The sequence below is a fragment of the Canis lupus genome, chromosome 23 (genome assembly GCF_011100685.1).
Source record: "Canis lupus familiaris isolate Mischka breed German Shepherd chromosome 23, alternate assembly UU_Cfam_GSD_1.0, whole genome shotgun sequence".
In the NCBI taxonomy this organism is placed as follows: Eukaryota; Metazoa; Chordata; class Mammalia; order Carnivora; family Canidae; genus Canis; species Canis lupus.
In genome coordinates, this window is record NC_049244.1 from 36,248,103 (window position 1) to 36,263,513 (window position 15,411).

The 15,411-nt window shown below is 46.1% G+C and overlaps 1 protein-coding gene across 11 annotated transcripts in view; it reads right to left on the reverse strand.

Moving 5' to 3' along the window:
- Positions 1-962: 962 nt before the first annotated feature.
- The window catches only part of NMNAT3 (nicotinamide nucleotide adenylyltransferase 3), a 114,524-nt gene continuing 100,075 nt past the window's right edge, over positions 963-15,411 (reverse strand). For 7 of the 11 annotated variants that reach the window (XM_038571041.1, XM_038571040.1, XM_038571043.1 and 4 more), the window contains 4 exons: positions 13,254-13,437; positions 12,828-12,863; positions 8,054-8,136; positions 963-2,156 (listed from right to left, as the gene is read on the reverse strand). In XM_038571041.1, coding sequence (XP_038426969.1) covers positions 1,738-2,156; positions 8,054-8,136; positions 12,828-12,863; positions 13,254-13,437 — 722 coding nt within the window. In that variant the 3' untranslated portion in view covers positions 963-1,737. The remainder of the gene's footprint in view (positions 2,157-8,053; positions 8,137-12,827; positions 12,864-13,253; positions 13,438-15,411) is intronic. The other 4 variants (XM_038571047.1, XM_038571046.1, XM_038571039.1 and 1 more) reach the window with 2 other exon arrangements.

Sequence of the window (15,411 nt, forward strand, 5' to 3'; positions counted from 1 at the left end):
GACAGCAAAGTTCTTGGCACTTAGGATATGTCAGCAAACAAAACAAAGACCCTCTGACCTTGGAGAATTGCCAGTATGGCCAGAAGTGAATTGGACCCGGGAAAAGCGCGGACAGGCTGAAGGAGGGCACTAAGAGCCTCAGGAAATCAGAGCTAGAAGAGAATCTAGAGTATCTAGTCGAGCTGCCCCATTTCAGAGTTTGGGAAACCGAGGTGCATGGTAGGGAAGGGAGCTTGGTGAAAGTCACACAGCTTGCTGCGGACAAGGCTGTTTGGTTCCTATTCCCCTGCATTATCAAGGTTCTTAGAGACCCCTTGGGGTACAGAACTCAGGATGAGGAATGGCCAGCAGCCCTAGAGGTTGCAGCGGTGGGGATCTAGGGACTCTCCCCCTAATCGGAGGCCTCCACTAATTTAGACCCAGGAAATCCTGATGGTCTGTTTTATTCCTCTCTAGCACCACATGCACACAAACACTGGAGTATGTTTGGGGAGGTATTAGTGTCCTCCTGACTGGCCTTCAGTGCGTGTTTTTCTGCGTGACTACACAGCTATAGCAAGGGTGAATCAAAGTAAAAGTCTGGAGAAGCAAATTCTGAGTGCATGCAGTTATTTGGTCAGCAAGTGTAAAGAATAAATTCCAACAGAATTAGGCTAATTAAAACCTGTTCTTAAGCAGGCCTGGAATAACAAATCCTGAACACCTGTGGGCTCCTCTGCTCATCCTTTAGGGCCCACCTGAACAGAGCCATCGACCCACAGCTTCAGATTAGAGCACTCTTTGCAAGGTGCTGAGAAGCACCTGCTTCCTCCACTGCTGGTACCCGGAAATAGAAACTTTTAAATTCATGTCAGTTCCATTGGAACAGTAGCAAATTTCATGGGGTAGCTAAAAAGAAGAGCAACAGCTGGTACATCGGGCATTAATAATATAACAAAGGAAGAAAAAAGAGAAACTTTTCATTAGTATTTTTTGATGTCAATTTATTATTTATCCCTTTGCCAATATTCAAACAGGCAGGCGGTCATAAAACATTCAAAAAAGATCCTCTAAAATAGTCAAGGCATCTGTTTTACCTCAGTTCCTTTTTTAGAAACCTGGAAATCAGGAGCCCTGGTATTTATATATTTTAAAAAAGTCGTGTTAAGAATATCTGCTGTATCAAAAATATTGCTTGAGGGCCGCTCCTTAGAAAGATTTTAGTTTAAATTTTATCTACAGCCTAGGCAGACGGTGGTTCTTGAGGGAAGATTCAATGTAAATTGGCAAAGAGCTGCTTCCAAATTTTTGACTCCTCAATTAGTATTATTTTGCTGGAACAAGGCGTTGACAAAGCCCACTGTTTGGTAATTAGCATCCTGTCAAGGCTCTCCAATCAAGACCAGCATGCTGCATCTGGTCCTAGTTAAAAAGCGCGTGTGGGCAGTTCTGATCTGACCCTCAGGGGGCCCTGCCTTGCGCAGAACTGCCTTCAGTGCGCGTGCCCAAGTCCCCATTTATCGAATAAGGAGGCCTCTGCAGCGAGAGGTTCCGAGAGCTGTGGTCTAGTTCTGGTGACCTGTCGTGCCATGTTAGCCTCTTTGGTAAATGTCCATTCTTGAGATGTACGCACCTGCTTCTCCCAAAAGAAGGTATCTCTTCCTGGGACAGAGACGCCTCTGAAATAAACGGATTGCCTAGATAAAAGGAAGGAAAAGTGGGAAAGAAAGAAAGAAAGAGCCGAGACCCTAACTGCCCTTAGGAGGAGCTCCGTGGAGGAGGGGCTGGCTCTCCCCAGCTTGGCTTTCCTTTGTTCCTCTGGGTGCTACTGCCTTTTCTGGAGCTGTCCCTGGTGTAGAGGTTGTGGTCCTTGATGTAGGCGATGACAGCATCTGGGAGCAGGTACTTCACGCTGTGCCCTTGGCTCAAGGCCTGCCGGACGTACGTGGAGCTGAGCTCATTCTGCACGGGCTCCCTGGCCAGGTGAATGTTGTGCCGGTACCTGTGCAGGATGGGCGAGCCCGAGATGTATTCCTTTGGGTTGTGACCTGTCCGGCTCACACACACTATGCCAAACTTCTCCACTATTTCCTGGATGTGCGCGTCTTTCCAGAGGTTGGGGGTCTGGAAGGTCTTCAGGACATCTGCCCCGCAGAGGAGCTTCAGCTCAGGCCCAGCTGGAAAAACAAGGGTGGATCCCGACAAGGTTAGAGAAGGGTCACGGCCAGTAAAGACAGCATCATATTCCGTTTTAAAATTGCACAAGCTGCTTTTCTTGGAATGTACTGGGAGCTCCATGTCTGTGTGTTCATGACTGAAAGAGGAAAAAGCGTGCAAGTCAATCTGAAGGTGCTTCAGGGACATATACTATTGTAAGTAATGACTTAATCTTTTGATATTGGCAAATATCAGGAAATACACAACAGCTTTCCTTTTACTCCCCTCTAGTGTTATATCAAGTGTGTCTGCGGTGGCTGGACCCCACGGCACGGCGGTCCAGAGACGGCTGTGAACCTTCTGATAGAAGGTAAGGTTGTGGAATCCGAGGTACTAACGAGCTGTGGGCCTCAGGCAAGTCACCACCTTTGTCAAAATCTATTTCAGCCCTAACACCTGGTACTTCTTATAAGTAAAAACTCGTCATAAAGGTTCTTCGGATAATCAACATCTAGTGACCTTTTCATCTGTTTTCAATATAGCAAAGCTCTAGAACAACTGATCAATGTGGCTAATCCTTTGGCATTTGTTCTAACAGAATGATGGTTGCGGTGATAAAAGGATGCCTAACGTTTGCTGGGTGCTCGCTGTGAGCACCATTGCTAAGCGCTTTATGGGTTTAATCTCATTTGATCCTCAGAACAATTTCATGAGGGAGGCGTCACTCGTCTGTGGAGAGGGAAACGGGCCTGGAGAGGACTAGTGACCTGCTTGAGGTCACCCGTCTAGGTGGAGGCAGGATTCAAACCCGCCAGCCAGCCTCGGGGTGGGGTATTTGTAACTGCTGAGCTCTGCTGCCTCCTGCTGGCGGGAACTGTATGTGCATCAGAACCTAGAGGCCCTTCCAGGATTTTCCTGGCACTGTTCAAGTTCATGGCCCTCTGAATGGGCTAATGTGGACAGGGGAAAACCAAAGGATCTCTGGTCCTTCTGGAAGGTGATTCCTGCTTCAGTAAGTGGCAAAGGCTGTGTTCCTAGAGTGCTGGCAGCTCTCAGCCACCGTGAAACCTCAGTGGGGAGGGTCTCTGGGGATACCTCCTGTTGGGGAGAGAGCAGATGTAAATGGTCAGTTGAGGCTCTTCTACTGTGCAACCTTGGAAGGAATCTGGATACAGGTCAGAGAGAGGAGTATGCAAGGGAGCATCAGACCGGCTGTGGAATAGAAAGTGAGAAACTGGAGGGGCCACAGAGAGGTCTGAATTCCTGCCGCGGTTGGCCACAGGCTGCTGTGGGGCTGGAGCCAAGATCCATCCTTCTCTGGGCCTCAGTGTCCCCATCCATGAAACACTGGCCTTGTTTCCTAATCTTGAAGGAGCAGATATAATTACAGAGAGCAGACTTTTCAAACACTCTAGCTGCAGAATATCAGTGTAATGAAAGGATACTGAAACATCTCACTGACGCGTGCATTCATGAATTCTCCATGGTGAAGAACTAGGACTTTAAAACCAGGCACCTTAGATTCAAATCCTGGCTCTGCCATTCAACACCTGTGTGACCTCAACTTTAAAACAAGGATACTAACAGTACTTATCTCATAGGATTATTTTTAGAATTGAATGAGCTTATAAAGTACTTAGAAGAGTGCTTGGGACAGAATAAGTGTGATAGGTGTTAACTTCCGTCTATCCACCTACCTGCTTATCCACTAACCCGTTCATCGACACATCCACTCAACACTTAGGGAATATTTTTAAAGTCAATAAAACTAAGTTTAAAAATTGTTCAATAACTCACACTTCTCACTACGTTGGGCTGGTCCCATTGCTCACAACATCTGCAGATTTGGATTATTTTGCATCTGAGTTTCTACTCCAATTTCTTATTTATTCAACCACTGTAATATAGCAGGTGACCATCTTTTGACCTTTTAAACAAGTGGGTGATTTTTCATGTGCTCTTCTATGGGGGAGGTTAAATGATGGGCATTTAATTGTAGGGCCTTTAGAGGCCTGGAGCACACCTTCCCACCACCACCACCCCCCATTCCCACAGGTCAAGGAACAGAAGACAATCCCTTCTTATCTCAGTGGATTTTTGTGGGGGCAATTTCCACACACTGGCTTTGATATTACACACAGTTTGATTTATTAACAGTGACAGGAATACAATTCACCCTGAGCTCTTGCCTTCAGGGGACAAGTGCCCACACCTTCCCATTCCCCAAATCAAAGGCATGTCTGTGGGGTAATCACTTCTTCTGGCAACATGTGCCTTAGACTCGAAGTCTGGGCAGGCCCTCAGAGACCCTTACATATCTCTCTCCAATCCATTCACATCACTGCTACAGACTCTTCGGATTGAGTGACTGACTGTCCAGATCCAAAGTCCATAAGTCTGAGGTGTTGAATAAAGGCTGCCAATTTGATTCGTCCTAACCACGATGTAGTGACATAAATCAGATGTCTGTGGGCATTCTGGGGCAGTGTGCTTTCTTGGAACAGCCATGGGCTTTGAAAAGCAGACAAAGCAGAGATTTACGTGCAAAGTGAGAGAAGTGCCACCAGTACCCTTTTCTTAGGATGTCCAGGTGACCTGACTCTTTATATCGAGAACACCAGCCCTGAGGTCAGTCAGCCCTGGGTTCCAGTTCCAGATCTGCTGGAAGCCTGGGAGAGTTCTAGCAGATGGGCGGGTTTCCTTGTGCTGTCAGATAGGGATGGCCTCCTGTGGAGGTTGTGGGAACTGAGTGACCCGAGGGAAAGGGAATGCAGTGTGAATCTGGGGCCCAGTGCAGGGTATGGCCATGGCCGTGCAGACACACTTGGGAGTTGTGGGATTTCTGGGTAAGCCGGACAGCAGAGCTGAAGCTAGGTACCAAAGGGCGGCGCCCAAGTTAAGCAGACAAGGCCACCGCGGAACAATTGACATGAGATGGAATGGGGGGGGGGGGGGTGTGCTTGCTCTGGTTGTGTGGAAAGGGAATCCTCTGAAGGTTGCCGAGCTGTGCTCAGCCTCATCAGCCAAGGCCAGGGACCACCTGCACAAAAGACAGACACCGTCCGGCTGTTAGAGGACAGACTGAGGCCTCAGCCATCCAAGGTGTCACACCCGAGCAGCCCAGGACTTGGCAGTCTGCGGCACGGGGTCAGCCTAAGGAGACCCACAAATCATGGGAGTGCGGGGCAAAGCCGGGCTCTGGCTGCCAGAAAGTGCTGAGCTCAGCCCGTAATCTGTAGTCCCACAGAAGAGCACACAATAAAACCCACAGCACACAAAATGGTCCTTCACAAATATGTCGCTAATAACACACAAGCCACCTCATCAGAAGCCAGATTTATGCTGAGGGAATCCACCTTCCTTTGGTTAATTGTTCTAGTCCCCACCCCACCCCCATTACAAATGTGAATTCTGTGTCGCTTATAAAATATATGGATAATATGTACTTAAGGTAGAAAACAATTCTGCTTCTCCTGAAAACTATCAATACTTTTGTGTATTTTGGTTTTTTTTTCCATTGATTTAGACATGCAGATAGATGTGCAAGTATATTTGCATGTTTTTATATATATATCTTGATTTTTTTCCCCCACTTCATAAGCCTTTCTTATCCTGATTTTTTTTCATATCCTGATTTTTTTCCCACTTACCTCATAAGTCTTTCTCCGAAAACCTTTTTGTCAATTGTTCATCCTATGTATACAGCATAATTTAAACATTCCCTTACAGTTAAACATGGAGGTTGCTTTTATTTTCTGCCATTATAAAAACTGCTCTGATGAACATCTTTCTACGTAAATCTTTGTCCCAATTTCTAATTATTTCCACAGTCCGATTCCTAGAAGGGGAATCTATCAAGCAAAGGACGTGAACATTTTTAAAGCCCCTGATATTTTGGTAAACTGAAAAGCCCACTTTTCATTCAACATAAACATCCTTTTTTAACAGTTACTTTAGGGGAGAAGATGAGCAGGACTTACTGTCTGAATAGCAATAAAGGGCAGAAAGAACAAATTCCATAGGGCCAAGCAGAGTAGCGCCTAGAAAAGTATATTTGAAAAGAATGTGGGTGTGCTTTGGTGTCGGGAGGGGGAGAGCCCATCTCCAATGAAAGCAGCCTGGTTTCACAGGGACGATGGGTCCAACCTGGGCCTAACAGGAGAGAGAGGTTTTTCAAAAAGGGAGTCAAAGGGAAGGGGTGGAGGAGCAGTCCTGAAAGAGCGGAGACAGGATTCTGGAAGTATGTGCAGAGAGTTGGAGCAGGAGAGGCTGGAAGCTTCCGCGTGGCATCCTGCCCATGTCACTAGAGGGTCCTCTGCCTGTCACTGGAAGCTCTAGCATTCCACCGCAGCAAGGAATGTCAGGCACCCATGCTGTTTCCTGCCTTTGTGCCTTGCTCAGCTGCCCTTCTGCCCGGAAAGGCCTCTAACCCCAGATAACCTACTGATCCCATGAGTCTTGGTACTAGTGTCTCCTCCTCCAGGGCAGCTTCTCCAGTCCATGCCTGGACTCCCCACCATTCGCAGCCTGTCTCTAGCCTAAGGTCAGATGTGAGGCGGGCTTTGTTTTCCACCTGAGTCCAGAGCCTGGCCTGGGGAGGTGCTCAGCCAGTGTCTCTTGACTCTGGTAGGAGTAGTTGCTGAGCCAGAGAGGCTTCTGAAAGAAGACGGAGGCTGACAATTAACACTGCCTGTGCTCCCACCGGGGGTTGGGGGTGGGGGTGGGAGTGGGGGTGGAGAGAGGCAGACAGACCAGAGGAATACAATGAACACTGTAAAGCTGAGGACACAGGAGAAGCTGTAACTCCTCCTTTCTTAGACTCCTACTCTAGTAGGAGGTCTGGGGTGTGGCCTGAGAATTATTAGACCCCTCACAGGTGATTCTGCTGTGAGTGATCCTTTGACCAGCATTTGGGGACTGGGGCATGCAACCTTTAGAGGTTGGTGGCATTTTCTATTTCTTTTAGAAGAGCATTTCCCAGTCTGCGTTCCGGGGGTGGGGAGAAGGTGCAGGGTGGCGCCAGTGTGTGTTGAAAAGGGTCCCATGACCAAAAAGTGATAATGGTGACGAGCTAGTTCTCTTCCTTATAGTCGCAATGCACGTGATCATAGTAAAGGCTCTGAAAAGTCCTGCAGGAAAGAAGCCATTTTAGGTTGGTTTAACTGTGACATTCCTGAGCCCTTCTGATCTGGAACTAGTGTCCCACCACCCATGGTTGGGAGACTGGACAGTAGGAAACCCCAAGATGGGTCTGCTGGGCACTCAGCCCAGCGGGGCCAGGGATTCCCTACTCACTCCACATCTGGCCCTTCCATCATCAGGTGCTTCTCTTTGTTTGCATGAGGGGCCTATGCATTTGACCCCTAGGACCAGGGCTGCCATTAGAGAGGGAGGATGCTTTGAAGTCACAACTGACAAGGTTCTATCAAATACCAGGAGTTGACAACCGGGTAGAGACCCAGGGTTACAAACTGATAGGACAATCCATATCTGAAATTCCCCTAAAAATAGGTTTCCTCTTCTGAGTAAGCCTTTGAGGAACATGGCCACAAGTATCGTTCTTGCAGTTTTAAGTGTTAGAGCAGCACATCTGTACTCAGAAAGGCTGAGGCTTTTAAAAGGACTCAGCACCACTCACCAGTTTATCCCCGTGTTGCCTTGACTGTAATCCTTGTCACAAGCACAAGTCACAAGGGTAGGTAAACTCCTTTGGGGCAGAAAATCCTAAATCAGCATAATGATTTACAAGGGATGGTGGCCAAGGGTTTAATTTGACCTTTCAATCTGGGAAGGGTCACCACACCCAGGGGAGCCTCAGAATCCTTAGCCGTGCTTGGGAGTTGGTCCCGGGGAAGGAGGGTGGGGGGTAGATCCCTGACATGTCTTCCCTCTCAGGGACAAGAGGGTCTGCACCCACCTGTCCGGGCTGTCGAGCCAGCCCTGCCATGGTCCAGGCCTTCCGTTTGGGGCAGAGATCTGAGCAGTTCACTGTGATGATGCCTGCATTGCAAACACACAGGCTCAGGGCATGTCCATCCCCCAAAGCCACCCAGGGGTCTCAGTGTTGAAGTCTCAGCCTGCTTTTGCCCCTTTTGGGTAGGTAGCTGGTTCCACACATATTCGTGGAAGGCCTACTAGGTGCCATGCCTGTGCCAGGTGCTTGGGTGGGAAGCAGATGTGAGTGGGTCCTGACCATCCACTGCCTTCTGTGAGCTTCAGTGAAAGGGGGGAAGTGAGCATATTTCTACTTTTTAAACACTGTTTTTCAATACCTCACTTAAAAGCTGGGTGGGGACTGAGGACACAGGCTATTAGAATCAGACCGGAGTTCAAAATAGACACTGTCATTTGTAAAGCCAGGATATAACAACGCCTGCCTTTTAGGCTTTTGTGAAGGTAAATGAGCTACTGTGCAGTATGCACTGGCACAGTGTTGGCCCACAGCTCACTCTTGTCATAAACTGCCATTCAGAACTGCACAGGGTGAAGACTAAGAATCTGGCTTAGAGTCACACGGCCTGGGCTGCATCCCAGCACCCCACGGGCCAGCTGGGTGACCCTGACCAACAGGTCTCCCTGTGCATGGTAACGAGGAATAGTGATCTCTCGTGGGTGGTCATGAGGACTGAAGGAGTTACGCAGAGCGCACTGAGCAGTGTGCAGGACGGTCTCATTTTGTGTTCGCATTTCAGATCTGATTGGACTTACACCAGCTCAGCATGCCTGGCGTCTTTAGCAACCAGCTTTAGCAACCAGCGTGCAAATCAAGACATAGCTGATCAAACACGTTGTATCAATGCAAGATTATATATATTTATGAGAGCTGTGTTTGGGAGGAGAAAGTGCCTGGTGGGAAAACAGGTGCTTTGAAGCCAGACTGGGGAGGCGGGGGGGTTCGAGTTTAGATTTTCTTGCTTGTATGACCTTGGATGAGTCCCTGACACTCTCAGAGCCTCAGTGACCTCATCTGTTTGTTGGTCATCATGGAAGTTAATGCTGACCGTCTCTCTGCGGAGCATCACCAGACCGTGAGAGAGAGCGCTTCTAGCCTGCCAGACGCTGGCCTAGCAGCTCGGTGCTGATTATCACTAGGGGAAGGCACAGCGTAAAGGTGGAGCTTTAGAATTAGACTGCTTGCTTGGAATTCTGCTTCCAACTAGTAGCTGTGGAATCTTGGTGGGTTCCCTAAGCAATCTGCCTCCAGTCTGTAGAATGGGGCGGGGAGGGGGGAGATGACTGCACCCACCCCTGTGAGCCGCGCCTTGGATTCATGAAGAGGCTTAGCACTGGCCCATCCACAGAGAGTGCCCAATCAACACTGGCTGTTCGCCTGTGAACGCTGAGCCCATTTCATTCATTCTTATGTTCTTAATCCTCAGGAACTGCTTACCTAAAGTCAGGAATGATGGAAGGAGTAGACAAATAAATACGTTTAATTCTGGTCCAAGGTCCTTCCTGATGATCTCGGAGACTCAGTTGAGTCTTCTTAGGGCCTAGCTGGACTCTGTGTCTCTGTTATTGTCTGCTTTGGTTTTGGTAAGCTTCAAGTCTGAGGATTCACTCCTGAGTTGGTCTGGAATCGCCCATCAGACTGAAGTTGGCATGAGTCTCACCTCTACTTTCTAACGCTAGGACTCTATGGATGTTACTGATCCTTTAAGAGCCTTCACTTCCCCATCTGTAAAGTGGGACTAAATTCACCTACTTTTCAGAGTTGTTGAGGTGACTAGATATTACCTACCTGAAAAAGCTTGCCATACAATAGTGATCAGTAAAGGTGGTGGTGACTGTCATCTTATTTTACTTACCTTGAAGCTCCTAGTTCAAGTTGACCCTACCTTGAATATGATCTCTGAACTCTGACATATGAATAATTATTTTCCTCACAGACCTCTACTCTGCCTGTGTGGGCAGTGGCCATGGCTTCCTCTTGTTGCCTGCCTGAGTGGTGCTCTGGGGTGCCGGGCCCTGGGCCTGAGGGCTGACCCTGGGACCTCATTCTCTGTGTCCTCTGCAGCCCCACAGGTCTCCATGGATGCCCGATTAGAGAGTCATTGTGGCAGGAACAAAGTCAGTCCCATTGTGTCCCCACCCATAGATCATTGGTTTGAAGATGACCATAAGCATAGCTTCAGAGTCAGATTGGGCTCCACCACTAGCTTATTTGTTTTGTGACTGTGATTAACTTAGCCTCTCTGAACCTGTTTCTTCATCTATAAAACGAGGATAGCACAAGATCATGCTTGCAAAGGGGCACCAGAGATGACAGTAGTGATGTTGATGATGATGGACCACATCAAATGGCATTGTGACTAAGGACCTCCCCCTACAACATGGGGAGAAGGTGAGCAAAAGAAGTTATCAAATGTCCTAAAAGCTTGAAAGCTGACCTAGATTAAAAAAAAATTAGAGTAAAAATAAGAAGCCCAATAAGGAGAGAAAAGAATCCTCAATGAACCCTATGAACTTCCATCATAGTGACGTCACTATGTAAATTCACAGTTGACTCTATCAGGAAGATACTAAATGGAGCAAAAGGTGATTTCTCCTATGCTTCTAAAATCACCTAACTTTATAATGACCAGATTTTCAATCTTTAAAAAAAAAACTGTTTTTAGTAATTGTAGGAAAACATGAGCAATCAAATTTCCTAATGAAGCACGCTCTAAATATTGGGGGAAAAAAATGTAATCAGCTATCTGATAAAAACTGTGTTGTCTATTTATATCAGTGAATTTTCAACCCTGGCTGTACAAAATATATCATTTGGAGACCTTCTAAAAAAATACTCCTGCCTAGACCCCACCAAAAAATCTTAATCTCTGAGGGCCTGGGTTGGGGCAGGGGGATGAGCATTTTAAAAAAGCTTCCCAGGTGATTCCTACAGCTAAGGTCCACTAGTTTGGATGGATCTTGGTAGTGATCATAAACCTGATTAACCTACTTCGTGACTGAGGCTGTGGCCTCAATCCTGCCCACACATTAGAATCACCAGGGGGCCCTTAAATATTCCAGTGCCCCACCCCAGACTGATGACATACATCCTGGTCTCTGGGACAACTCTTGGGGTTTGGTACTTTTGAAAGCTCCCTAGGTGATTCAGTGTGCAGCCAGGGCTGAAAAGCACTGGACTAAAGAACAGAGTAAAAAAAAAAAGAAAAAGGGGATCCCTGGGTGGCGCAGCGGTTTAGCGCCTGCCTTTGGCCCAGGGCGCGATCCTGGAGACCCGGGATCGAATCCCACGTCGGGCTCCCGGTGCATGGAGCCTGCTTCTCCCTCTGCCTGTGTGTCTGCCTCTCTCTCTCTCTCTCTCTGTGACTATCATAAATAAATTAAAAAAAGAAAAAAAAAAAGAAAAAAAAAAAGAAAAAGAATATGTTCCATAAAATCTTAGCTCATACCTGCATTTTGCAGCAGAAGGAGTGACAATATTATGTAGTTCTGTGGTCAGTTGCTATTTATCCAGGAATGGCTTATGTGTGTTGAAGATAAATTACGGGCCAGTGTTAGGGATGCAGGGAAGGTAGCTAACATTATTAAGCACCTACCATAAACTAGGTATTTTGCCCACATCGTCCCATTTAATTCACACAGTACCCCAGAGAGGTAGGCAGTGTCATCCCCGTCTTATTAGGTGAGGAACTGAGGCTCAGAGAGGCTAACTCACTTCTATCAAGTCACTGAGCTAGTAAACTGGTCTCCAAAATCTGGGCCCTAAGCCATACTGCCCTTCACAGGGTCGAGGAGGGAAGCGTCTCTGTGACTACATGTTAAAGCTAAATGATTTGCTGGATTATCTACTCTTTTTTTTTTTTTTTTTTTTTTTTTTAGTATTTCCCTCTGCTATCCTCCAGAGATGAGAGCTGGCTATACTGCTTGTTCTTTTTTTTTTTTTAATTTTTTTAATTAAAAAAATTTTTTTATACTGCTTGTTCTGAAGGGATGATCTAGGTATAAATTTATGCTTTATGTTAAAAAAAGAGCATATATCCTAACAATTATTTCATATTTGCTCTTCGTTTAATTTGGCAGTAGGTTCTGAAGCAGCACTGAATTGCTGAATGGTTCTAGCTGGTTCTTTCCCAAGAAAAAGGCAAAGTATCAGAACCAGGATATGTAACTAAATGTTTACCTTGACTAAAAGTTTTCAACCAAGTGACTCTGAAGCAGAGTAAAAAATGAAGACCTAAATAGATTTATGGTGAACAGGCCTGCCAATTATTTGACCCTGTCCCTTGTGCTTCCTATTTCCTGACAATCTTAGTGCTTCCAAATAGATAAAAGACACACCCTCCATTTGCAATCCCTTCCAGCAGAGATGGCTGTTACTAGTGACAGGCAGGCCCACCTCCCTGTCCCCCTTGATAGCCAGGCTGGGTGGGGCTTCCTGCTTCTCCAGCAAACTCCCAGGACCAGCTCTCAGACACACGTCAGACACACATCAGTGACCCGCTGTCCCAAAATCCAGTGCTCCCAGGGCTTTGAAACAGCAATTTACCTATGCTGGATGCTAAAAACAGTTACAAAAGGAAAAAAAAAAAAATATCCTGAGCAACTTTCTAGATTTATAGCCTTTTTTCCTATTTCACATAAAAGTTTAGATTTACAGAACCCAGGATTTGTACAATTAGAAAAGATGGCTTATTATGTAGATGCAGGTTTCAAACTAGTCAATGATGTGTCCCACTTACTGAACAGTCTTCCGGGACATCTGGGTCAGGGAAGTTCTTTACATAAAACAAAACAAAACAAAACAAAAAAACCCTCATTAGGTTTTATTGTCCCCATTTTGCAAGTGAGAAATACGTCTCAGAGATCATAAGTGTCTAGCCTCACAGCTACTAGGTGGCATCACTGGAGCCCTCTGAAACAAGATTGGGTGTTTCCAGAAAGTGCGTCCTGAAGGGCAGTCAGTGGGTTGTGATTTTTATACTCAGGACCTCTTTGAGAGTGTGTCTGTTGGTCGCTCTCCCTCTGAGAGGAAGCACTTCTGGGATTTTGGCTGAGAAAGCCTGGCTGAAGCCCCACTTAATACCTGGTCCCTACTTCCACCCACTGGGCTCTGCAGATGTGTCCCACAGCCGCTGGTCATCACGCACAAGCATGTCCACTATTACCTCAGCACCTTCACTGTCTCCATCCACTGCACCTGCTCACTCTCCCAGGGGTCCACCCGGACCCAGTCGGACGTCTGCAGGGCCAGCCGGGCCATGGCCACCCGGTGGTGGGCAGACACGAGGTCTTTCTTCCTGTAGTTGTCGTTGACAGGGGAGATGATACCGCCGATCACCTGGTACAGTCCTAGGCAAAGGAGAGCAGTGGTGTGGTATGTGCCGACACTGACTGCCTGGTGGCCTGAATCCAGGCAGGCGCAGAACTCTCTGTGCCTCATCCCGAGTGGGAGCAGACCAGGCATTCTCCCCTGGTAGGCCAGCTCCCTCAGGGGCCGCATGCTTCTCCAGCTTTCTACAGCACAGAGTCATACTTTGGAGAGCAAGGCTGTGAGGATGTGGCCAGACAAGACTCCTAGATAGCAGTGTGGACAGTTAGGGTAAGAATATGCTGGAGGAACATCATGACGTCCTCCTGCATAGGACTTAACAGAGGCACTACCTCCTCTAATCAGGTCTGGGATGATAGTTAGATGCAGTTTCTTAGTCCCAACAGGGGGCTTGTGAATCAAAGATGAAGAGATGGGGTGAGCATGGACCAGGTAGGTGGGAGGTGGGAAGGAGATGGGAAGTGGTGGCTCTAGGAGGCATGGGAAGGCCTACTTTGGGAAAGACGTGTGTTGTGTAGGTAAGTGATGCTGTATGGCTCAGGGACTGGAGAATGGGACGCTTTAAGTTTGGAGCTAGGGTGACATTGTGGAAAGCCACGGAGAACCAGGAAAGAGTAGAACAGGACTCCAAGAGCCTTGGGTGGGGGCTCCAGCTTCATCACTCTCTAGTCCACCCGAGGCAATTACCAACCTATCTGGAAAAATAAAATACTTAATCATTTGCACTTCAGTTTTCCTGAATGTGAAATGGGATCATACATGCTGGGCGGGACCTTGTGCTAAGGAGACCTATTAGGGAATCCTTATATAGTAAGATGATATTTTAAGTATATGATATATTTTTTAAAATTATAAAATATGCACATAAATGAACACAAAACACATATGGCCTGATAGTTATAAAGTATATCCTGCTTTCATCATCACCTAGATTAAGATATAAGCACTTCTGGCACACCAGATGTTCCCTACCACAGGTCCCACTCTGACGGAAGTTAATCATTCTTACTTTTATAAAATTAATTCTTTCCCTTATAGCTTTACCATGTATTTATGTAGCCTTAAAAAAACAGATTCATTTACCTTCTGAAACTTTTATAAATGGAATCATACTGAATATTTTTGTTTAGCCTTTTTCACTTTATGTAAATAAAATTCCAACCAGTTTTATTGCTGCATAGCCTTCCATTGCAAGATTATATACTAAATAATTGAATTCTTTTACTGTTGACAGACTTGGTTTGAGTCTGGCTTTGGACAATTAAAAACAGTGCCTCTATGGACACTTTTCCACAAGTCTCCCTGTGCACACAGGCATGCATTTCTTAGGACACACACCTAAGAGTGGATCTGCTAGGTCGTAGGGTAGGTGTGATTGCATCTTTACTAGATAATGCTGGACAGTTTTCCAAAGTGGTTGTAGCTATTTACCCTCCAACCAGGGATGTATGAGAGTTTCGTTTGCCCCATGCCATGCCATACAAGGTTATGGTCAGGATCTCCCAATTTGATACATATGTAGTTATATCTCATTGTTTTAAAGTTCATTTTCCTGCTTACTAATGAGGCTGAGCATTTATTTATTCATACATATTATTAAACATTCAAGCTTAAATTTTTTTGAAGCGCCTATTCAAATCTTTTGCCCATATTTTGTGTTGTCTGCTTTTTTATCATTGATTTGTAGAGTTCTTTATATATTCCAAATACTATAGCCTTTTGTTGGTTATGTGAATCATAAATACCCTCTTGTTTTATGGCTTGTCTTATTTCTTTTTTATGGAATCCTTTGAAAATGAAAAAAAGAAAACGAAAGTTCTTAATTTTAATGTAGTTGGGTTGGGTTATTAGTTTTTTCCTTTATTGCTAGGGCATTTTGTATTATGAAGACATTTTCCTATATTATCTCATAAAAGGTTTATAGTTTTGTTTTTTCACGTTTGGGTCTTTGTGCACAATGTGAATCCTATTAAGTTATTTTTCATTTGGATAGT